Here is a 24,906-nt window from a genome sequence, read left to right on the forward strand (position 1 = left end):
GGGTTGGGAACCCTGCTATAGTGTATTACTCTGAATACAGCTCTTATTTAACAAACAAGCAAGCAATGTGTACAATATCTCCTCTAAATGTTAAAAGAATAATTTTCCTCATGGGAATATCAGTTACATTCCCAGAGCATTGTTAGGTATGACATTCAAAAAACTAAGATCATGACATCTGGTCCCATCACTTGATGGCAAATAGATGGGGGAACAATGGAAACAGTGACAGCTTTTATGACCTGGGGCTCCAAAATCACAGCAGATGGTGATTGGAGTCATGAAATTAAAAGATGCTTGTTCCTTGGAAGAAAAGCTATGACCAACAGAAACAGCATATTAAAAAGCAGACATTACTTTACTGACAAAGGCCTGTATAGTTAAAGCTATGGTTTTTCCAGTAATCGTTTATGGATATTAGAATTGGACCATAAAAAAAGGTGAGCTCCAAAGAGTTGATGCTCTTGAACTGTGGTGTTAGAAAAGACTCTGGAGAATCCCTTGGCCTGCAAGGAGATCCAACCAGTCCATCCTAAAGGAGATCAGTCCTGGGTGTTCATTGGAAGGACTGATACTGAAGCTGAAGCTCCAATTCTTTGGCCAACTGATGAGAAGAACTGACTCACTGGAAAAGACCCTGATGCTGGGCAAGATTGAAGACAGGAGGAGAAGGGGATGACAGAGTGTGGGATGGTTGGATGGCATCACTGACTCGATGGACATGATTTTGAGCAAGTCCCAGGAGCTGGTGATGGACAAGGGAACCTGGTGTGCTGCCGTCCATGGGGTCACAAAGAGTCAGACACGACTAAGCGACTGAACTGAACTGAGCTGAATGTTGATACAGGAAAACACATTTGTCTCAGGTCTTTGGCTTTGTTGAATGGATGAAAAGTGAAAGTGAAATTAAGTCACTCAGTCATGTTCGACTCTTTGCTACCCCATGGACTGTAGCCTACCAGGCTCCTCCATCCATGGGATTCTCCAGGCAAGAATACTGGAGTGGGTCACCATTTCCTTCTCCAGGGAATCTTCCCAACCCAGGGATCGAACCCAGGTCTCCCACATGGCAGGCAGATGCTTTAACCTCTGAGCCACCAAGGAAGCCCTGTTGAATGGATAACTCTCTGTAATTATGGCAAGATGCACTGAATTCCTTTAGCACTCTTTTCCATCTCTGTGCTTTATATGTGAAAGCACCCATCTCACTATACTCTTGGAAAACACTGACATGTATGCTTCATATATTGCTCTTTAAAATCATTTTATGTTATCCCTAAAAGGAATATGTTCCTTTGTGAAAGCCACTCAGTTGTGTTTGACTCTCTGCAAGCCCATGAACTTTAACCTGCCAGGCTTCTCTCCATGGAATACTCCAGGTCAGAATACTGGAATGGATTGCCATTCCCTCCTCCAGGGGATCTTCCTGACCCAGAGATCGAACATGGGTCTCCTGCATTGCAGGCAGATTTTTTACCACTGAGCCACCAGGGAAGCCCTGGTTCTTTTAGGAGCATGTCTTTTATAGGGCTTTTATGCCCATTTCATGGTATCATTTTGATGGTTTTTTCCTAGCTCTCTCAATTGTATTTGAAAACATTGAAATCTACCATTTTTATAAATATTTTTACAATTTTTAAAATCTGAGATCAAATAAAGTGATAATAAAGTGACAAGATAGAAAGAAATGCTTATATTTTTATATTTAAATTTTGTGTCTAAAAATATGTCATTTTATTGTAACTTCCAGGATAGTTAATTTTTTTCTTTAAATGCATTATACTAATATTCTGTCATCTGAAACCATAAGACAAGATCTGTTTTATACCCGCAGTGATATTTAAGTTATCCTATTGAGATCATAGTAAAATAAAGTATAGAAATAATTGACTAAAAACATATTGTAGGTAATGTCTTGAATATTCTGGTATGTTTCTATGCATACTGGTTGAAACTATTCATGCTTCAAAATTTATACTTTGTTTGTTTTCTCATCTAAATTAAATAGTAGCCATTTCTGGCAAAAGACAAATTATTAGATATTCTTGCTTTTAAGCAGAAACTATGTCTGTTTCCAGATTTTTGCTCTCTTTTTTGTCTTCAGGCTGTCCATATCAGGAAAATCACTGAATTTTGGTAACTGATTAAAAGTTCATTCTGTATCATTTTTAAAATAACTCAAATATTTCACCAACAAGTGAATTCATTATCCTTCATAAAGCTTGGGCAAGTATGACCAATGCTGAACTAAAAATTAAATGAGATTTGAGACCCAGTTTTCTGCCCTATTTATAAATTACTTAAATAAATCAAGAATATTGAAAGCATAGCCATGACATATACTAAATTGCTCGTAACTATGCCCAGAGTTAAAACCTACTTCCTATTTGGCATCTCAGATTACTTCACAGTGATAACAGAAATATGAGATCTCTATAGTTCTCGTAAGGAAAGTCATAGTGTCATGATTTGAATCTCACTGTAGTCTCAACCATGAGGTTGCATCAGTATATGATTATTTAAGATTAAATTTTCACTTCTTTCACTTTAAGTCTCCTTTCTCCCCTAGAGTCTTAAACACTGCCCAGCCATGGACACATAACCCAACTTTAACTGATTATTTGGGCATAAATATTACAGAAGTTAAACTTCCAAAACTTCCCAGAAATCCACCCAAACATTAACCATGTGCTCAATGGAAATGATGTTAATACATAAAATTTGTCCTTATTACTATTAGATAGCAATAGAGAAAATATATATTAACAAGAGCATGACATTTCAGTGCAATTCTTACCTTCTTTTTGAGCCACTGGTATATAAAAGCATAGATGAAGTCAATATACAAAGGAGGTCATAGCTGAGGAAATTATGGCAAAATTGATCAAGAATCACTGGAATAAACTATTCATCTGGTTTTATAGTCCAACAGAGCTTCTTATTATTTAATCTTGTTGAGTCGAGACACATTATCTGTAACTGAATAAATGTGAAATTGACACATTCAAAAAAAAAAAAAAAAGAGAGAGAGAGAGTGGATGTGAAAGGGAATCATTAATATATCCCAAGAATGGGTAGAGTAGCTATAATGATGTAGAAGCTCTGGCTGGGCAATCATTAGGCAAAGTCTCATTTTCCCAGTTGTCTGGTAACATTAATTGGTCAGACAATATAAAATGTACTACCGTTTTGCATCTCACATAGCCTTGCCCTCCTCTTTCAACTCCAGCTGTAAGCACAAGATGTACCTGGAAAGGCTGCCAAACACCAGCATCATTATCCCATTCCATAACGAAGGCTGGACTTCCCTCCTGCGGACCATACACAGCATCATCAACCGGACCCCGGAGAGTCTGATCGCTGAAATCATCCTGGTTGATGACTTCAGTGATAGAGGTAAGTCATTGTTGATACCATTTTATGTGATTCTGTTATCACCTGCATAATCGTTACAGGCTTTTAAAATAAGGCAGATGATTATTGCAATGGCTTCTTGCTGATTCTATCTGAAAGGTGATTATGAAGTTTTGTCTGTGCTGCGATGTTGTGATTTTGTAAAATGTTGGCCAAATGCAAAACGAAATGAATAAGTTATTGGCATCATTTGGGGTATCTGAAAGAAATGTATATTGCATTTCTGTTGTGAATGAGACAGGTGTTGGCAGAATGTCTTAAGCTCTATCTTCAGCTTCAGAAAAAACACTGTGAAATATGGTGAGTACATATGAATGGTGATATGTTCCAGGAGAACTGTAAAACCTGTTCCCATTTGTGAAAAAGATCTGCTCTGCTGTTTACCAGCAAGATGGTTTCTCCAGGCTATGCTTCTTTTATTTCATAAATACTGGAAATGGTAAGTAACACAAGGAAATATTTTGACTTGGTGATTTTAGTTATTGTACTGTATCTGAACAGTAACAGCAAAAAGGCCTGGAGTGCAGAGTATTAGAAAATTTAGCATCGTTTTACTGTTTTTTTACTACTCTGATGAACACAATTTGGTTTATAAGTCAGGGGAATACGATTATAGAAAGTTTCTTGAGTTTAGGATTTGATAAATCATATTTGCTCTAAATACAGGAATTGTTAATACTACAGGATAAGTAAAATCTTTCTATCTTGGCTGGTGGACAGGCAGAAACTTTTTCTAAAGATATTCATCTACCTTCTGTTTCTTTGCATGAAAGAGTTTGGTTTAACTATACTGTGTGTGTGTGTAAGAATGGCAGTAATCAAGTTTGTGTATTTTTCCTGTCTTACAAGAGAATGCATCTTGAGTTTCGATGAATTATTGAAGGTTGGGAAATTTCATTTGTACACAGAAATCTATTCTTCGTAGTGCTTAAAAATTCTATAGAAGTAAAACCACTTGGTGTGTTAGCTTTGAGATTTCTGTAATGATTTTGTCTGCGATGATTCACTTCAAATACTGATTCAGGATTCATGGTCTATTTGTATGTGTTGAAGTTTATGTGACAAAAGAAAGTTGTCTGTTGTTCTGTAAATACTAAACTATGAACTTGGTAATTCAAGTTGATTTCAAAGTACCTTTTGCCTTGCATTGCTTAGGTAAATATGTATTAAATAAGTATCTAAGAAATACTTAAAATTAAATGTATTCATTAAAATTAATTTAAATAACAAAGACACTTCTTTTTATTTTAATTGAGGCTACTTGTTTCAAAGTGGCCATTGCACATTTCATGTGCAAATGAAAATCCACATTTCATCTGTTAAAGCTAAAACTTTGCTTTTAAATAAAAGAATGAAAAAGTGAGTAAAGATCTGGGATGGTAGGTACATCACCAAATAAATGGTATTTTTTGGTTGACTGGTACCAAGTGAAATAAGACAGTCCATCTGTAGAGAATTTTCTGCATAATTAGTTTTGTCTTGGTAAACTATGTCCAACAACAGCATTTTGACCTGAGGATAATAGAGAGGAGACACTTGCTAGCAGTAAGTGATTTGTAGAGAATTTTTTTGTTGAATATCTCTCAAAGGTGCTTTCCAATGGAAAGTCCTTTAAGAGGAAGAAAAGAGTGGTCTGGATTTTCAAATCCCTGTATAGTAGCAGCTCTGATGGACAATCCCTTCTACATAGAATGTTCCTGGAAAAGAAGTGTGTTCAGGATAGTCCATGTCATTGCTTTTCATGAAGTGAAACAACACGAATAGTGTTATCTGGGAGTGTGGTGGTGATTTTAACTTTCCTAGTGGGCATTTTTAAGGAGAATAATTATGTTGCAGAAAGGGGGACTCCTTCCAGGGTCTGAAACTGGGCTCTTGTCTAACACTTGGAAATAAATTGTCCGAGGAACACATGTGCTGATAAAGCAAGAGATTTTATTGGGAAAGGGTGCCCGGGGGCTAGGGGTGGTGGGAGGGGAAGCAGTAGGGTAAGGAGAACAGCTCTGCCATGGGGCTCCCAGCCTCAGATTTATGGTGGTGGGATTAGTTTCCGGGTTGTCTTTAGCCAATCATTCTGACTCAGAGTTCATCCTGGCGGTGCACGCCTTGTTCAGCCAAGATGGATGCCAGCAAGAAGGATTCTGGGAGGGGGTCAGGCATATGGGCTCTCTTTTTGACCTTTCCCAAACTCTTCTGGTTGGTGGTGGCTTATTAGTTGCATGTTCCTTACCAAGACCTCCTGTGGTAAAACAACTCATGTAAATGGTTACTGTGGCGCCTGGACAGGGTGGGCAGGTTCAGTCAGTGTGCTTCCCCTAACAATTATTTTATTGCTTTTGTAAATCTTTCCTTTGGTCATTCTATTCCTGGGAGCAATCAAGTGGAAAGTATTATTTTATAATCATTAAACTTTCAAAAGGGGAAGTTTTAGGGAATATTGCTTTTCATTTCACAGTCTGATGATATGTGTAAGAGTAAACTTTGAAAGACATGATAAAAACACCTTAATAATATTTTATATTATATCATAATTCTAAAGCTTATGAAATAGGAGAGGCCTTTCTTTCAAATTGTTGTTTCAGATTACAGAATCCCACCTGATAGAATGTTAGGGTTTGTGGGCATCCCTGGTGTATGGAACAGGAGAAACCTTCCTTTCAAATTTTTGTTTCCCACTACAGAGTCTCATCTGATAAAAATATTGGTGTTTAAAAGCATCACTCACTTTCTGAATTGTGAGAAGTCTAGAAAATCAAAATAATAAACACAGGTTACAATCCTCATACCAACAATGAACTGTTTGACTTTGGGTAAATGAACCTCTTGGAGTCTCAAATTTCTTTATCAAAAGCGGCTAAGTGATGCTTAGTCATCTGAGTTATCCAGGGAGGTGGTGATGGAGCCCGCCGTGGCTGATAAAGGAACTGTGCTCCATAGGAGAACAACTGTTCTCAGGTTCTGGCTACTCCTCACCAAATACCGTCCTGAAAAACAGCATCAATTTTCTCCATACTTTTGTAAGGCCATCCTCTCAATTTAATCAAATCATTTGCACAAAATTGAATCAATCAATCATTCTGTCATCTGTCCATCCATCCACCCACACATCTATCTGTCCCCCCACCATCCCCAGGTGAAATCAGAGTCCTACCTTCATAGAAGGCATATGAAGACAAATTGTAGTCATTTTTAACATGGTAGAAAAATTAGTACTGCATTAACATTAAAAAAAATCCAGTTTTACCAATAAGCAGGTAGTTTTACAGATATTGAAGAAAAAAATATAAATTTTAGAATTTCAGCACGAAGAGGATAAATAGAGCATATCATCTTCCTAAATTATGTCTGTGACCTTAATGTTCATCAAAACTCGTTCAGGATTGTTTTTATTAGTAGAAGAAGAGGAAGATATCCCCAGGCATCTCATATTTACGGGGTCTCAAAGACAAAGACGTTTTCTCTGCTTATTAGTTAGATATGATTTATAGCAATATTTTTAAAAGCTATTATACTTTATGATTTTTTTGGTATAACTCAGAAATCAGAAGGTTTTTTCTCCCACCAATTCTTTAAAAATCAAGTATTCTAGACAAATCGTAAGTGCAAGAAAATATAGGGGATGTTTTGTTCTCCTTCAGGAAATTATTTCTGAAAAATTATACTTCGTGTTTATTTTCAGAAATACATTCTAGCTCCAGGTCTTTTTAGTATACATTTTAACAGCTTTGCCCTACAGCTCTTCTGAATATTCTCTAACGTCCTTTAGATGCAGGTGATGACATTTTGGCAAGACTTAATCCAACATTACTGCTTTCTCTTTTATTTCTTGCAGGTCAATAGAATAGCTACACCTGAATAGACAGAGCCATGTTAGTGGCATGACGTAACACCCCTTGAAGTTCATAGCTCCAGAAAATACGGTCACTTTGCTCGTGAAGTCTTTAAAACTGGCTTCATAGCAATAGAGAAAAATGATAAACTATTTTCAAATTATAGAATCATTATAAATGTTGCAAAGTGATTTTTTAAAATCAACTTGGATTTATCCAGTTGACCTAGTTGTCAGAATGCTTAAAAAAAAAAAAAAAGGAACATGTGAGCACTTCTTGGTTTAGATATTTTCTGCAGTGAGCTTGGTAAACAGAGTATTGTTTTAGCCTCAGAATGTAAGCCTACTGTCTATAAACATGGGACGGTGTAAGCCTGCAGGTAAAATTTCAAAGCCAACACAGTTTTTGCTTTCTGAAGCTCATCAAAGTTAACAATTTTTTTTTCTAATAAGGTCTCAGAAATACATTTAACAACTTAACTTGAGGCCTCTAACAAGGCTTCATGATAACTTTAAAGCAAGACTAATCCTAGGCTTATCTCCAAATTCCAGGCAACCTTTGCAGCATCCACATGGAAAATGTTAAAATGTGTGAACTAAGCTGCGGCTTAGCCTCAGAGACGGGGTGTATTTGAACCTGAGAATTCTCTAAACTGGTGCCCTTATATGAATTCAAGTTCAACCCAAGGGAACTTGCAGGAGAGTTGCTGACACACTTCGCTTAACACAGGTGGGGGCGGGGACAGGGCACTACTTTGACCTGGGCATTGTGCACAGACACAGACATATAGTTACACGCACGTGTGCGCGTGCATGCTCATACACACACACACACACACACACACACACACACACACACACACACACACTGGTGCCTGCTTGTTTCAAACTTCCTGGACAGAAAAAGAAGGGAGCTGAGTGTTTGACATTCACAAAACATCTATTATTCTCCATATTCTAGTTAGAAAGAAAAGTGGAAGCTTGAAACCATCCTTCCTATTTTAGCAAAATCAGCAACCTTAATGAAATCCAATTCACTCTTCCCCAGAAAGCATAGCTCCTCGCTCCTCAAAAAGTGTGGTCCTTGGACCAGCAGCATCAGGATCACATTGAGACTTGTCAGCCTGGCAGACCCCCAGGGTTCACCAAGACATACCAGAATCTTCATTTCAACAAAATCTTTGTGTCACTTTTATGAAAATTAAGGTTTTAGAATAAATGTCATGTGTCTCAGAACTGGGACTGATGCTTCAGTGAGTAATATAGCTGCATAAATAGCTTAACTTCAGAAATCTTCTGTTTCTTATCCATACTATTATGACATTTTTCTATTTGTTCTTATTATTTAGCATTTAATTGATGTTGGATTTATACATTTGTAAGGGGACATTTGGGATGGGAATTCTATAGTGTTACCTCTACATTGTTTTATGGAACATTTGTGAGTACATTTATTTGAAAAAAAGTTGAAATTTTCACAAATCTGTAGACATTTACTGTGCCTTCTTATGGACTCATTCTACAGTAATTTTATATTGAATTTCAGGTTACTGCTGTTACGCCTCCCCAGCCAAAGTTCATTCTTTGTTATACAAATGTGCCTTCCAATATTTTGCTGGTCTATTTTGCTTTGAAGCCATTTAAAAATTTTCTTGTCAAATTCAGACACCATATGTATGTGTATACCCACACATACATACACATGCAGTTTCTTAAAGGTCCCTATTACCATCAAAATTTTAGATTCTTCACATAGTTAAAAGTCTCTATAAATCTTTAAAATACTGAAAATATTTAAGTCATTTTATAAATGGTATTGACAAGTCTTGAATTTCAGATTCTATTTTACTCAAATACTCTCCTGTTATACCATTAAGGAAAGTTGCCATCACTCACTATACCGTTAAGGGCAGTTGCCATAATCAGACAAATCAGCAGGCACAAGTGTTACAACTATTCAAAGTTGAAAGATATCATCAGTGTGAAAAAATTGTAAAGTAGATGAAAACTGGTAATGCACTTCTATTTTACATAATAAGACACTAACATTCAGTGCATATAAACATTCAGAGATGACAGTCAACAAAAGTGCATGTGTGCTGGTTTTCTGTCAGATAGTCCACGAGGCTGCAAGACGAGCCATTTTTATGTCTCATTTATTGAGCGCCAGTCATGCTAAATCAATCTTGAAATTGTTTAGATTTATTATTCAGATTTTAAGTTAAAAGATAATTGCATTGTAAAGTCAAAATATAATATTAAAAGCTAATAAGTAGCAGGAACTGGGAAAATCTTATAAAATTCAATTGCATTCTTTTCTATTTAGAAATTTGTTATCATCTGCTATAGAATTGAAAGAAAGAATATTGATTTCTGATATTTGCATGTCATGCCATATAATGACAGTTCTGTTTTAGTGATTATTTAGCATTTGTCACTGAAAGTGTGTCCAGAGTATAGAGGGGTACTGTTTTCTGGGGCATGAATATGAATGTAGAATAGTTGTATGTTATCAGTATCAGAGGAAAACCAGTATGACAATTTCTAGAGTTGTCCCTTATTCACTAAGTTATGTCCAACTCTTTGTGACCCCATGGACTACAGCACACTAGGCTCCTCTGTCCTTCTCTCTCTCCTGGAATTTGCTCAAGCTAATATCCATTGAGTCCATAATGTCATCCAAGCATCTTATCCTCTGTTGTCCCTTTCTCCTCCCGCCTTCAATGTTCCTCAGCATCAGGGTCTAAAGAGTATGTTTTGTAAATTCTAAAACACAAAATCAAGTCATAAAAAAGTCTATTTGTATTCATAAAATAAGAGTCCTACTAATCAATGGCAGAATATGCTTGAATATAATCTGTCTTGGAACACAAAGCACTCCTAGGATTTCTCATCCTCTTTCTTGTTCAGTTGTTGAGTTGTGTCTGCCTCTCTGTGACCACATGGACTACAGCATGCCAGGCTTCCCTGTCCTTCGGTATCTCCCAGTCTTTGCTCAAACTCATGTGCATTGAGTCAGTGATGCCATCCAACCATCTCATCCTCTGCCATCCCTTTCTCCTCCTGCCCTCAGTCTTACCCAGTATCAGGGTCTTTTCCAATGAGACAGCTCTTCACATCAGGTGACCAAAGTATTTGAAACTTCAGTTTCAGCATCAGTTCTTCCAATGAATATTCAGAGATGATTTCCTTTAGGATTGACTGGTTTTATCTCCGTGCAGTCCAAGAGACCCTTGAGAGTCTTCTTCAACACCATAGTTCAAAAACACCAATTCTGCACACAACCTTCTTTATGATCCAACTCTCACATACATATGTGACTGCTGGAGAAAGCTTAGCTGTGATTATAAGAACCTTTGTTGGCCAAGTGATGTCTCTGCTTTTTAATATGCTATCTGGGTTTGTTATAGCTTTCCTTCCAAGGAGCAAGTCTCTCTCTCTTTCTCTTTCCTTTAAATTAAAAATACAGACTCACATGATATAAATGTCTATGTAATCTAAGGACATATCTGACAAATTAATGAGAGGTATGTGTCCTTGCTGAGCGCCATCTTTATTGTTAAATTCAGACTAGCATCTTTTTGCTCTCTTTTCTTCTGTAGAGTAAGTGAATAACCCCTCCAGGTTTTGGGATTTATCCTGAGGGTTACAAATGCTCATGAGGATCACGGCCCTCATGATGACCATTGGAATGCTTTCTTTATCCTGGTAGAGACAAATTATTTTAAGTAGACACTTATTTTGCAGATGAGGATAAAAGGTCTTGGCATACTATAAAGGCATGTGTTATTCTTGATGAATTGTTTCATGAATTTGTCTTTATATAACTGGCCCTAGAAGATTCAAGCTGGTTTTAGAAAAGGCAGAGGAACCAGAGATCAAATTGCCAAAATCTGCTGGATCATCATAAAAGCAAGAGAGTTCCAGAAAAACATCTATTTCTGCTTTATTGACTATACCAAAGCCTTTGACTGTATGGATCACAACAAACTGTGGAAAATTCTGAAAGAGATGGAAATACCATACCACCTGACCTGCCTCTTGAGAAATCTGTATGCAGGTCAGGAAGCAACAGTTAGAACTGATCATGGAACAAGGGATTAGTTCCAAACAGGAAAAGGAATATGTCAAGATTATATATTGTCATCCTGCTTACTTAACTTATATGCAGAGTACATCATGAGAAGCACTGGGCTGGATGAAGCACAAGCTAGAATCAAGATTGCAGGAAGAAATATCAATAGCCTCAGATATGCAGATGACACCACCCTTATGGCAGAAAGTGAAGAAAACTAAAGAACCTCTTGATGAAAGAGAAAGAGTGAAAAAGTTGGCTTAAAGCTCAGCATTCAGAAAACTAGATCATGGCATCCGGTCCCATCACATCATGGCAAATAAATGGGGAAACAGTGGAAACAGTGGCAGACTTGATTCTTTTAGGCTCCAAAATCACTGCAGATGGTGACTGCAGCCATGAAATTAAGACACTTACTCCTTGGCAGGAAAGTTATGACCAACCTAGATAGCAAATAAAAAGCAGAGACATTACTTTGCCAACAAAGGTCTGTCTAGTCAAGGTTATGGTTTTCCCAGTGGTCATGTATGGATGTGAGAGTTGGACGGTGAAGAAAGCTGAGCGCTGAAGAATTGATGCTTTTGAACTGTGGTATTGGAGAAGACTCTGGAGAGAGTCCTTTGCACTGCAAGGAGATCCAACCAGTCCATCCTAAGGGAGATCAGTCCTGGGTGTTCATTGGAAGGATTGATGTTGAAACTGAAACTCCAATTCTTGGGCCACCTGATGCAAAAAGCTGACTCATTTGAAAAGATACTGATGCTGGGAAAGATTGAGGGCAGGAGGAGAAGGGGACAACAGAGGATGAGATGGCTGGATGGCATCACCGACTCAGTGGACATGAGTTTGGTTAAACTCTGGGAGTTGGTGATGGACAGGGAGGCCTGGAGTGCTGAGGTTCATGGGGTTACAAAGGGTCAGACTCAACTGAGCTACTGAACTGAACTGAACTGAGAAGGTTCAGAACTTTGGGGGTTACATTTGTCTGTCTTTTAAATAAACTTATAATATATAAAATTTGGTGAAATTTATTTCAGTTCACTTTGAGTAAAACATATTTAACTGAATAAAAATAAATTTGCTGAGACTTTCATATTAATAGGCATTTTATGTACTGTTAATTAAAAACTGTTTTTAAAATGTTCTAACGTAGAATTTGAGACTAGAGTGTCAGAATGGACCAGTTCTGGATGAATTTTAAGCACCAAAAATAAGTATCTTGGAAAATGTGTAATAGAATGAAGAGGCACACCTAAATTCGATTGTCTAGTTGGGCTGTAGTTAGGTACCAAATATTAAAGCATATTTCACAGTTGAAAATTTTTATTATTGCTTTCTTTTTTCTTTATCACTTAAAATATTCTGTGTATTTAAGTAAATGAAATAAATTAAAAATAATGTAACTCCTGTGAGATCTTTAAAAATGCCATATGGAAAATTTAGTCCATTTGGGATTTATAAGTATTTATATTTCCTCTATTCATTGCCTTTAAGCATTTAAAATTATTTTCATTTAAAAAAATGATACATCTCATCTAATTGTCATTTTTCTAACTAGCATTTTGCTCTTTTACAGTTGTATTCTCTTGTTAATGTTAGTTTAAAGTGTATGAGATTGTCATTGTAGAACATTAATGTCATCTTTTCTAGAACATTAATATATAATTTGTAAATCATTGTCAATTAATTGAACAATGTCATTTTTTGGTAGAATGTTAATATATAATTTAATGTATTTCAACCTTCATAGGGAACCATCTTAAAACCTCTCTCTGAACTGAATAATTACTTAGGGCTCATAAACCAGGCCTTCTAAAGACCCTCAGGTGGTGGGTGGGGGTAAGCCCCTCTGGCTTTCTGGTTGCTTTATCTGGATGAAAACTGCAGTGAATTAATATAGGTTTGGCAAAGAGTAGGATGCTTCTTTTCAAAGCAAAACTGTTACAGCTCACTGATGTCACAAAGCATGACTTCCTCAAGAAAAAATAAATTGCATAATCCATTTTATGGCAGATTAAATCCCGTTTATTTTCCTCGCAGACAGCTGTTTTGAGTAGGATTGTCACTCATTTGAAACCATTTTCTGGATCCTGGGCTTCAGGTCTTGGGTAGGCATGACATTCTCTGATGAAATAAAAGCTTATATTGTATAATTATTCCCCTTGTCAGCAAACCTCAGCTAGTGAGCTTTAATAAAAATTTTTTTTAAGTTTGGTATTTCAAACAGTTATTTTTTGATATCTCAATATCCCTCTGCTCTTAATTAAAAAAGAAATGCTCAATGCATTGACACAGTGCAAAAAAAAACTGAATATAATTCCTTCTTTATCTTGACTTACAACAGTTCCTTAGAAAATTTTCAGTCTCTCATCACTCAAGGTTTTTGATGAGGTGGCAAGTTTTAGACATCAAATGCATCAGTATATACGAAACACATTTTAACAAAATTCTCTAATAAAGATTAAATCATTTATGTCTACTAAGGAACAACTCCATAGTGGTGTTGTTCATTCAGTCAGACTCTTTGCGACCCAGTGGACTGCAGCACACCAGGCTTCCCTGTCCTTCACTGTCTCCCAAAGTTTGCTCGAATTCATCTCCACTGAGTCGGCGATGCCATCCAACCACCTCATCCTCTGTCGCCCCCTCCTCCTGCCCTCAAAAGTCTTTACAGTGACTTGGTGAGTCTTTTACAGTGAATCGGTCTTTGAATCAGGTAGCCAAAATATTGGTGCTTCAGCTTCAGCCTCAGTCCTTCCAATGACTATTCAGTTTGTTTCTTTTAGGATTGACTGATTTGATCTCCTTGCAGTCCAAAGGGCCCTCCAGAGTCCTCTCCAGCACCACGGTTTGAAAGCATCAATTCTTCAGTGCTCAGCCTTCTTTATGGTCCAGCTCTCTCATCCGTACATGACCACTGGAGAAACCATAGCTCTGACTAGACGGTTGTTGGGAAAGTGATGTCTCTGCTTTTTAATACACTGTCTAGTTTTATCATAGCTTTTCTTCCAAGGAGCCAAGTGTCTTTTAATTTCAAACTGCAGGTAGATCTTTGGGATGAAACAAATGGCAGGGGATCTGGAACTTTTGTCTAAAACTTTACAAAGTTTTAAACATCTAAGTTTTATAGATGAGTAAATGGAAACAGGGAGGTGACATCCTAGGTCACACATGAGGGCAGCTTTATCTGCAGGCATAAATGCTACATGAACCTCAAATGGATAACGCTTCTGCTTAGGAAGCCTGGATTCCTCTCCTCTGTAGTTTTCTCATATGTCTAATTCTGAGAAACTAGAACCATTCTGATAAGTACCTGTAATTTGATATAGCTGTGCCCCAGTTACATAGACACTAGATAATTGAATTTAATTTATTAGCCATTTCCACCTTAGGTTCAGGGTCATGATAAAAACCATTTCACTGTGTACACACACATAGTAGAATGGAGAATTTCTGAGAAAAAAAATGACTTGAATGCACAAATTCCAGTATCCAAAAGGCCTTATACCCTTGCGGGGGGTGGGGGGGGGGGCGGAATCAGGTCTTTCCTCCTGGAGAAGAGTGTTTCTAACACTGAGAGGGTCAAAAAGTGATAACAGGTTTTAAAACATAGATATGCTTAATGTTGCTTCTCAGGCTGGTTCACAGTAGAATTTATTGAGGTAAGGGAATGGGCTCTAGGCTGGCCCCTTGTAGATCATCTAAGTCTGTCTTCTCTCTGGATGTATTGTTGCGTATTTAGTCTGCCTCACTTCACAGAAAGTAGGACACTCGAGATTGCTGCAGGGGAGGGAGGGGCCCACTGGTGTAAAATATCCCAGAAAGTGAGAGTCCTTCTGGGCCTGAGAAGCTGTTGGCAGGGGGGTAAGGGTGGGGAAGCCTGAGCAAATATCTGGTATCGGATTGAATACTAATGCAAACATCCTTATTTTTTCATTTTTTTCTGTTTTATCTCCTAAAACTCTATGTGGAATATGTATCCACAAGCCACCAAAAAAACTAGTGGCTGCCTCAATATCCCAGAAAACTCTGACCCCTACATTGTAGTGGGACAGTGACCCAAGGAACCTTAATGTTACACCCTAGTAAACTTGAACTCTGTAACTAATCATTTTGACTTTGCATATTTCTACAGGATAAATTGAGCTTCCCAGGTAGCACTAGTGGTAAAGAATTTGCTTGCCAGTTCAGGAGACAAAAGAGACACAGGTTAGATCTCTGGATTGGGAAGATCCCCTGGAGGAGGGCATGGCAACCCACCACAGTGTTCTTGCCTGAAAAATCCCATGGACAGAGGAGCCTGGCAGGCTACAGTCCAAAGGGTGGCAAAGAGTCAGACATGGCTGAAGCGACTTAGCACAAGCATGCAGGATAAATTAAGGCCACTGCCAACCTCATGGAGATATACCACAGGTTTGAAATAACATTTAAGCAATTGATTTCTTTCAGATTGGGTACATTTATTTTTTCTTTTAGTCTCGTTCACTTGAAACACTTAGAAAATAAATGAAAGGTTCTGTGGAGAAAAGCTATTTATTTATTTTACAGTATTGAGGATTATAAAATCATGGAGTCATTGGAACAGATAGAAATATACCAAACAGTTAACAGTCTATGTGTTAAGAGCCTTGAATCCAAGTCTCAGCTCTGCCACTTCAGGTTTAGGGACCTTAGAAAGGGTTGATGTAACCTTAGATTATCGAAACATCAAGCTATGATTTCACTGTTTTTTCCCTTTCAAAAAAAAAATTATCTCTAAACTGAAAGGTTTGGAAAAATAAGTCACTTGCTATAGAGAGGAAGATAGCAGGAAAATCCATGACCGCTTCAGATAAGCTCAAGCTTGAAGGGCTAAATGATCACCATGAGCTTGGAGAAATTACAAAATTTATCTTTTAACTGAGAATGATCTCCATGAAATGATGATGAAGGAAATAACTTCCCGAGACTGGAGTCTGATACATATAGAATTTATACCTGTAAAAAGGCACATTTCAGGTTCCAAAGTTCAGTGAACTTGTTTACAATTTTTTGAAAAAGTTTTTTTTTTTTTTTTTAAGGAATTGCATCCATGCTTTTTAAGTAACACTACTAGGCACTAGTGTTACTCAAAAGCTGGAGAACACTCTTGAGAGTCCCTTGAACTTCAAGGAGATCAAACCAGTTAATCCTAAAGGAAATCAACCCTGAAGCTCCAAAACTTTGGCCACCTGATGCAAAGAACTGACTCATTGATAAAGACCCTGACACTGGGGAAGATTGACGGCAGGAAGAGAAAGGGACGACAAAGGATGAGATGGTTGGATGACATCACCGACTCAGTGGACATGAGTTTGAGCAAGCCCTGGAAGACAGTGAAGACAGAAGCCTGCTGCAGTCCATGTGGTTACAAAGAAGCAGACATGACTTAGCGACTGAGCAACACTGCAGTAGTAATACTCATGGTAGCAGGAAGCACTTGGAGTCAGCACAAGTCAGTTAAATGTCAGCCAGACTGCATCCCTGGATGGGGGAAGGGTATGACTTCCAAGCTCAGACTCTCTTAGACCTGGGACTTTCACCCTAAGCCAAGGAGTGACCATAATTTAACATGCCCTCAAGAGATCAAACTGCCTTGCCCCCTTGGCTCCCTCGTATAGCAGATGGCTTTCATAGGCCACTCTTTTAAACATCTGAGGTTACCTCAATAGCATGACATTGAGCAGCCTATAGATGCGCTCACCTGCTAAACCACTTTGTCACACACACTTCTCTAGGAAACGTGAGACATACATGAGTAATGGTGTCTCCACTGAAATAGAAGCCAGGCTGAATAGGAGATGTCCTAATCAGATAACTCTTAGTGGTATGCTAAGCTCCCTGGAATCCCTGAAACTGTCATTTTTGCTGACCATAGTCTTTATGTTTTCCTTTACTTGAGGTCTCTTTGCCTCAGTATGAAGCCCTAAAGAGACCCAGACAGCTTGGCAATCCTGGCATCCTACCTAAGACCATAGGTGATATGATCATCTTGTAAATTGCCACAGGTCCCTCATTGCATAAGAATTTATGAATCAAAAGGGGAAGTCATTCTGATGGGCAAAGATTCAGGGAAGTATAAACCAGAACTTCCTTCATTTATCTGTAGCTGGTTAGTAGCAATCAGCCAGCCTAATGGGAAACACTGAAAGTTCATCAGTGATGTTTTCTTAGCCAAACACTTTCTTCCTGCAGAAATACTTTCTTGTAACTGGCAAATGGGACTGATAAATAAGGTGCCCTTAATGATGACAACCTTGAGTTTAACCAGCTAATAATCTGGAAACTGCATGCTCATCTGCAGTGACATGATGATTTCAATAGTGTAGAGTATAGTTTTTAGGCAGGAGGAGAAGGGGACAACAGAGGATGATATGGTTGGATGGCATCACCGACTCAGTGGACATGAGTTTGAGCAAGCTCTGGGAGTTGGTGATGGACAGGGAAGCCTGGCGTGCTGCAGTCCGTGTGGTCACAAAGAGTCGGACACAACTGAGCTACTGAACTGAACTGATCAGAAAGTATAGTTAATCAAATAAGGCCACATTGACTAGAGATCAGGGAACTGATGAATGATTCCAAAAATTGTATCATCCAGCATGGAGGAACCATGAAGGAGACTCTATTTAGGAAAACGAGGGGTCTGAAATCAAAAAGACTATTGCACTTGACTTTATAACTGACTTTAGAACTGTCTGTGATTTCACTGCTCATGGTAAAAATTGTAAAATAATACTCATTGGTAGAACTTGAAAGAGAATAACCATGAATAATTTCAATGAATATGTGATTCCTTCGTATCAGACTGTTGACCCAAAAGCACATCTGCTGTGTGTAATTATTCAGATCAAACCCAGGTATCACAGACTGAACTCTTCTGTAGGCCAGAGGCAGTTTCTTTCAAGCCCTGAATAGAAGGCTGCATTCAATATTTTCAGCTTGTTCCCTAATTGTCTTTCTCTGTCTCTCCTTATCTTTGAAAGGAATGAACCTACTCCATGGTTTCATGTTTAGACACCTGATCATTAAGGATAGTGTGTAACATAATTCAGCAAATGGATATAGCATGCCAAACATATGTTTCAAGTTTTAGGAATGCTGGTTGCTTAATATCTATGTCGGGCATGGTCCTCTTCCTCTGTCCTTGTCTTGCCATAATAAAAAATTAAAACAAGGGGGATTCAAGAGGGAGGGGACACATGTATACCTTTGGTCAATTCATATTGATGTAGGACAGAAATCAAACCAATATTGCAAACCAATCATCAATCAATTAAAAAAAACACAACAGAGCAGAAATCTCATTCAGGCAGGATTTATTAAACAAGTGACATGAAAAAATATACTCCCCAGATGTGAGAGTGGACTAACCCCATAGGAGGGGCCCCACACCTTTAAGGTTTTCTTTTTATGTCCTTGTTCCCTCCCCCAAGCAGTCCTAGGAGTCCAGTGTCTTTCACCCCATGTCAAAGAGGGTGTGTATGCAAGACCAATTAGGGAAAGGGGCTTGTTGGGCATGTTTTTCCTGCCAAAGCTCCAGGCTGTAGATTTTCCCTTTGTTCTGTTTTTGTGCAGGCTTTTTAATTTCTTTGTCTCCCTTTTAGCTGCAGATTTTTAACCACAATTTTGGACCCTTTACCTACCATCCCTAAAATTTGTTGTTACCTCTTTGAGAATTAAAAAAGGGTTATCTTGCTAATTTTAGGGGAAACTCTGAGTCTGTACTACAGAACAGTTAACATTTTATGGTAAATTCAAATCCCTTAACAATATAGGTTGAGCTCCTGAGATGATTTGACCTGGTGAAGGCTCTTTCCTGGTGAGAGATGTTAATTACAGGGCATCACTGGTAACAGATACAGTGATTGATCTGTTCAATTACTTTAAGCCCCTGTCCCTTTTAGGATCAGAGAAGAGCTGTAAGGGAACTGAAATCCAACATGCCCAGTAAGAAAGCTACCCCATGCTCTCACATCAGTGCTGAGCTTCATTCCTTCTGGTGTTAGGAGATGCTTACAGATTATGGTCCTACACTTGGTCTAAAAATGGACCCTAGGCTAAGCTGTTGCCAAGACATTGCATGGTGAATAATATCAACATCTTCTATTCATTTTCAGGGTCAGCAAATGAGGTTAATTCTCTTATTTTATCAACAGTGAGTCAGAAGAGGCAGAAAATGGGACATGGTGTCTAAGGAAGGGCCCTGGGCTGTGCTCCATTAATAACAAACTAGCCACGTCAGCCAGTGTCTCCTCCTCCCCTTCTCTGTCATGAGAGGGGCTGGTGAAGTAGGTGCTTTGGGCATGGTTGTAGGTGTGTGTCGTGGCTTTACTTTTACTGATGTTGTCACCAAGAACAAGCTATTTATCTCACTTGTCATGTACTCATTGGGAGGTTGAGTTTCTGCATATAAAGCAATTAGAACTTTGATGGGTATAATCTGGGCACTTAATAATTTAGGGTGTTATTGTTTTCTATCAATGTTGAAATTGAACTAGATGGCTACTGATTCTCTCTCCAACAGTTTTGGGCACAGAATTAATATCTTTGCTTCAGAGATGATTAAAACATGTTTAAACAAGTAATTATTTCTTTACTTTAAAGCTATAAACTTAGAATAGTTGCAACACATTGGTAGAAAAATTACCTAAACCTCAACAAGGGACAAACACTATCTTTAGGAGTTTCTGGGCTCACTGAGTTTTCATCAAGCTGATTCTGAAGCTGTATAGCTACCACTGAAAATTGTAATTCTGAGAAATACAGAGTCTAAGGAGCTCCTTATATGAGATTTGGATAATTAAAGTAAATTAGTTATTTTAGAATTTAATTATTTATTCTGATTAAATAAATCTAGGAAATGAAGTAGTTTAATTCAAGTTTTTATTGCTATACAGTTGTGTCCGACTCTTTGCAACCCATGGGCTGCAGCACACCAGGCTTCCCTGTTCTTCACTATCTCCTGGAGTTTGCACAGACTCATGCCCACCGAATTGGTGATGCCATCCAACCATCTCATTCTTGTTGCCCCCTTCTCCTCCCACCTTCAATCTTTCTCAGCATCCGGATATTTTCCAATGAGTCGACTCTTCACATCAGGTGTCCAAAGTATTGGAGTTTCAGCTTCAGAATCAGAACTTCCAATGAATATTCAGGGTTGATTCCTTTAGGATGGACTAGATTGATCTCCTTACACTCCTAGGGACTCTTGGTTGCATTTTAGTTAGGATTCTAGGTTTTCACTGTCATGGTCTGGGGTGATTCAATCCCTGACTAGAGAACTGAGATCCCTCAAACCACATGCACAACCAAAAAAAAAAAAAAAAATCCACTCAAAGTACCTCTAATTAACTTATTGAAATGCACCTTCTGACTTATTCTGTCTCCAGGCTTGTCCTACTAAAATCCATCACTCATTATCAAAATGACTTTTATTACCACCAAAACTTTGCCAATCACTATTTTTAAAACTCTCCTTCACTTTCTGGGGGCCCCACCCTCGCCTGCCCCTCGGAGTCCGCTCTTCCTCAAGAGGCTCTGAGTTCTTGACATCTCTACTCACCTTCTCTGAACTCCCTCTTCCAGTCATTGTCATTGAAAAACCAAAATAGCAGGTTTTCCCTCCACACAGTGTATGTCAGTCACCTCTGATATGTTTTCAGTCCTATTTTTTTGACCTGAAATGTATCTCCATGAAACATCCCTTGCTTCCGTGTCCCTATTTTGACTAGTCCTTTAAGACTAATATGACACCTTCAGTCCACTTGCCTTGAAACCCTCCCATGTCAGGCTGGGCCACTTACTGTTGCTGGCCAAAATCTTGGCTTTCTCTGCCCACCGAAGCTGAATAAAAAACATGGGGGAGAATTTGGAGGAAACAGAAAGGTGGCTTTAATTCCCAGCTGGTGGAGAGGGAAACAGTAGGCTCATGCCTCAAGAGCTGTCCCCACTCCATGAGGAGCCTCGGGGCTTATATAAGATGAGGGCTCCCAATCAGAAGTAGTGATGAGGAACAAAGGTGTGAGAATCCTATATTCTTCTTTCTCTTGCATTGTTTCAAAAACAGTCATAGACTGGTGTCACTAACCAGGAATTGAGTCTAACTGTGCAGTGGCCCTGCCCTTTCTTTCTCATATGTAAAAAGAGAAAAATACAAGAGATGGCTTGCAGAGTGAGTGCTATAAAGGTGAGTGCTAGATATAGGATGTAATTAGCGTAGAGTTGAAGTCACTGAACTTCCCAGGCGACTCAAACAGTAAAGAATCTGCCTGCAATGCAGGAGACCCGGATCTTATTCCTGGGTTGGGAAGATGCCCTGGAGGAGGAAATGGCAACCCACTCCAGTATTCTTGCCTGGAGAATCCCATGGACAGAGAAGCCTGGTGGGCTACAGTCCATGGGGTCACAAAGAGTCAAGTGTGACTAACACTTCCGAAGGATAATAGGTGCAAAATGTAGCTCATGCAGAGTTGGGGGGCAGGAAAGCAAATTTAGTTACAGATTACAGATTAGGAAGTGTTAAAGTAAAAACCATGAAAATGTTCAGGCCTGCTCGCTGTTCTATCTTTTTTGTTCTCAGGAAAGGAAAAGAAAACTCCTTCCTCTTTTTCCTTTTCACTGTAACATTACTATTTGAGAGGCCTAGAAAGGATTACTTTAAAACAATCAACAGCTTCAAAATCCTGTGACTCAATTTTCCCGGCAGTAAAATGAAGATAATAGTACCCATCTCATCGAGAGGTCTGAAGGATTAAAGGGAATACATTTAAAGTACTTAGTGCTTGGCACAGAGAAGCCCATAACCCTGTTGGCACTTCCCTTTAAGGATTATTCCTCTTTACTGTTGCAATTTTTCTCCATTAATATCATTTCAATTTCCACATTATTTGGATGTGCATTTCTGTCTATCCCTACTACAGACTGGTGAGCTCCTTGAAGAAGGGGATTATCATGTTTATTTTTTTATGTCTGAGTCTAGGTCATAGTCATAAAAGTTTTATCGATTGGACCAGCCTGTGTATTCATTCATATGCTTATCCCTGGGAAAAGAAACCATTCTTGTCTTCAAAAGTAAACATATGGTGCTCGCTTCGGCAGCACATATACTAAAATTGGAACAATACAGAGAAGATTAGCATGGCCCCTGCACAAGTATGACACACAAATTTTTGAAGCGTTCCATATTTTTATGCAATTTAAAAAGATGGTAGTGATAACCCTATATGCAGGACAGAAAAAGAGACACAGATGTACAGAACAGAATTTTGGACTCTATGGGAGAAGGCGAGGGTGGGATGATCTGAGAGAATAGCATTGAAATATGTATATTAAGAAGTGTGAAACAGATCGCCAGCCCAGGTTGGATGCATGAGACAAGTGCTCAGGGCTGGTACACTGGGATGACCCAGAGGGATGGGGTGGGGAGGGAGGCGGGAGGGGGGTTCAGGATGGGGAACACATGTAAATCCATGGCTGATTCATGTCAATGTATGGCAAAAACCACTACAATATTGTAAAGTAATTAGCCTCCAACTAATAAAAAATAAAGGAAAAAATAAAAAGAAAATTTAGGAGTAGAAGGAAAGACAAAAAAAGTAAACATATGAAAAATAGATTCAGCTATTAGTAGAATTTATGTCTTCACCCTTTAGCTTATTAAAATGATCAAGAGATTCCACAAAATAGAAAACTTTGCTACTTCATATAGTGATATTTGTTAGATAATGGAGCTTCTAGCCACAAAATGCTTCTTTGCAACAATTATCTCCAAAACTAACAAGCTCATGACTTACGAAGTTATTTAGAGAGTTTGTAAGTAATTTAAGATATGGTATTAATTATTTTGGACTTGCCTGGTGACTCAGTGGTAAGAATCTGCCTGCCACGCAGGAGACTCGGGTTCAGTCCCTGCGTTGGGAAGATTCGCTGGAGAAGGAAATGCAACCCATTCTGGTATTCTTATCTGGGAAATCCCATGGGCATAGTGCTACAAGTTATAGCGTGTCCTATATAACATTTTAAAATTGTGAAAACAATTAGCATGCTTATGGTCTCTGTCCTCACATTGGACAGTCAGCTCTGAGGGCAGATTCAGGTTTGTCACGCTACATCCCCAATGGCTGAAATACAGAGGAGAGGATTCTTAATTAACATTTGCTAAGTAAATTAATATATCATGGATGAAAAAGCCCCCCTTCATTTCAGAAGTAAAACCATAACATCCTCAGCCCTCATGGTTGAGATGAATTTTAATTTCAACCCTCATCTTGATTTTCTTCTAATTCCTTCTTATGCATAAACTTCAGAATTCATCTGGAAACCTAACATGTGAAATCTTTTTAAAAAGTCATACAGTATATAGTACTTTCTTCTAAGTTTTAACGTTTAAGTAAGGACAAAAGTTCATAGAGTCCTATTAATTTGGTAACCCTGACAGAAATCAGAGTTATTTTAAGAGCTTAAAAAGCCAGGCTGACCCACCTTTAGACACTGGGTATAATTGAAGACAATTTCAACTTCCATTAAGAGCTCTGTTATGTGCAGGCCCTGTCAAAATCTAGAATAAGCCTTATGTCACTGCAGAAAAAGCAGCAATTCATCTCTATTTGTTTCAACTTGACACTGACTGGTGGAGGATAGGAGACAGCGAATTTGATAGCACGTGTTTTGGTGATGGTTATGGTTTATGGACCTGAAGAAGGCAATGGCACCCCACTCCAGTGCTCTTGCCTGGAAAATCCCATGGACGGAGGAGCCTGGTGGGCTGCAGTCCATGGGGTCGCAAAGAGTCAGACACGACTGAGCGACTTTACTTTCACTTTTCATTTTCATGCATTGGAGAAGGAAATGGCAACCCACTCCAGTGCTCCTGCCTGGAGGATCCCAGGGACGGGGGAGCCTGGTGGGCTGCCGTCTATGGGGTCGCACAGAGTTGGACACGACTGAAGTGACTTAGCAGCAGCAGCAGCATGGTTTATGGAAAGTTTTCTAATTTGTCATCCACTTTTTATTGTCTCTATTACTAAAGGTCATATAGAAACTACATATATATTGTTTTCTGATAAGCGCTTTTAGGTAGATCTGACTGACAAAACAGAAACTGTTTGCTTTTTAAATTTTAATTTCAGGTAAAATTTTCAAATCTAATTGGTGTCTTTCTGTTTTGTTCACTGTATTGCGTTGTGCTTAGTCAGCTGTGCCCGACTCTTTGTGGCCCTATCAACTATATCCCACCGGCTCTTCTGACCATGGGATTCTCCAGCCAAGAATACTGGAGTGGGTTGCCATTCCCTTCTTAAGTCCCCTGCATTGGAAGACAGGTTCTTTACCACCAGCACCACTTGGGAAGCCCTTTTCTTCTTTCCTTAGGGTTAAAAAATATATTAACTCCTCACCAGCTTCAGATGTTAGCTGACTGATGAATAGAAGAGACATAAAGTTCTCAGGTGTCCATTTGGTACAGGAAGTGGTCTCAACTGAGGAATTAGAATTTTCTGAGGTTTAGGCTTTAAAATTAACACCCTGTGAGTTGCAGTGCACTGTTTTTATGGATCAGTTTCATTGGGAGAGAGAA

At 38.6% G+C, this 24,906-nt stretch overlaps 1 protein-coding gene and 1 non-coding gene across 2 annotated transcripts in view; both read left to right on the forward strand.

The window, feature by feature from the left end:
- GALNTL6 (polypeptide N-acetylgalactosaminyltransferase like 6) overlaps positions 1-24,906 on the forward strand; it is a 1,391,526-nt gene that overhangs the window by 607,726 nt on the left and 758,894 nt on the right. The window contains exon 4 of the mRNA XM_065908367.1: positions 3,230-3,396. Coding sequence (XP_065764439.1) covers positions 3,230-3,396 — 167 coding nt within the window. The remainder of the gene's footprint in view (positions 1-3,229; positions 3,397-24,906) is intronic.
- Positions 22,415-22,521, forward strand: LOC136148830 (U6 spliceosomal RNA). The gene has a single exon (XR_010659594.1). It is a non-coding gene; the product is annotated as a U6 spliceosomal RNA (small nuclear RNA).

This window comes from Muntiacus reevesi, chromosome 17 (assembly GCF_963930625.1).
Source record: "Muntiacus reevesi chromosome 17, mMunRee1.1, whole genome shotgun sequence".
Lineage (NCBI taxonomy): Eukaryota > Metazoa > Chordata > Mammalia > Artiodactyla > Cervidae > Muntiacus > Muntiacus reevesi.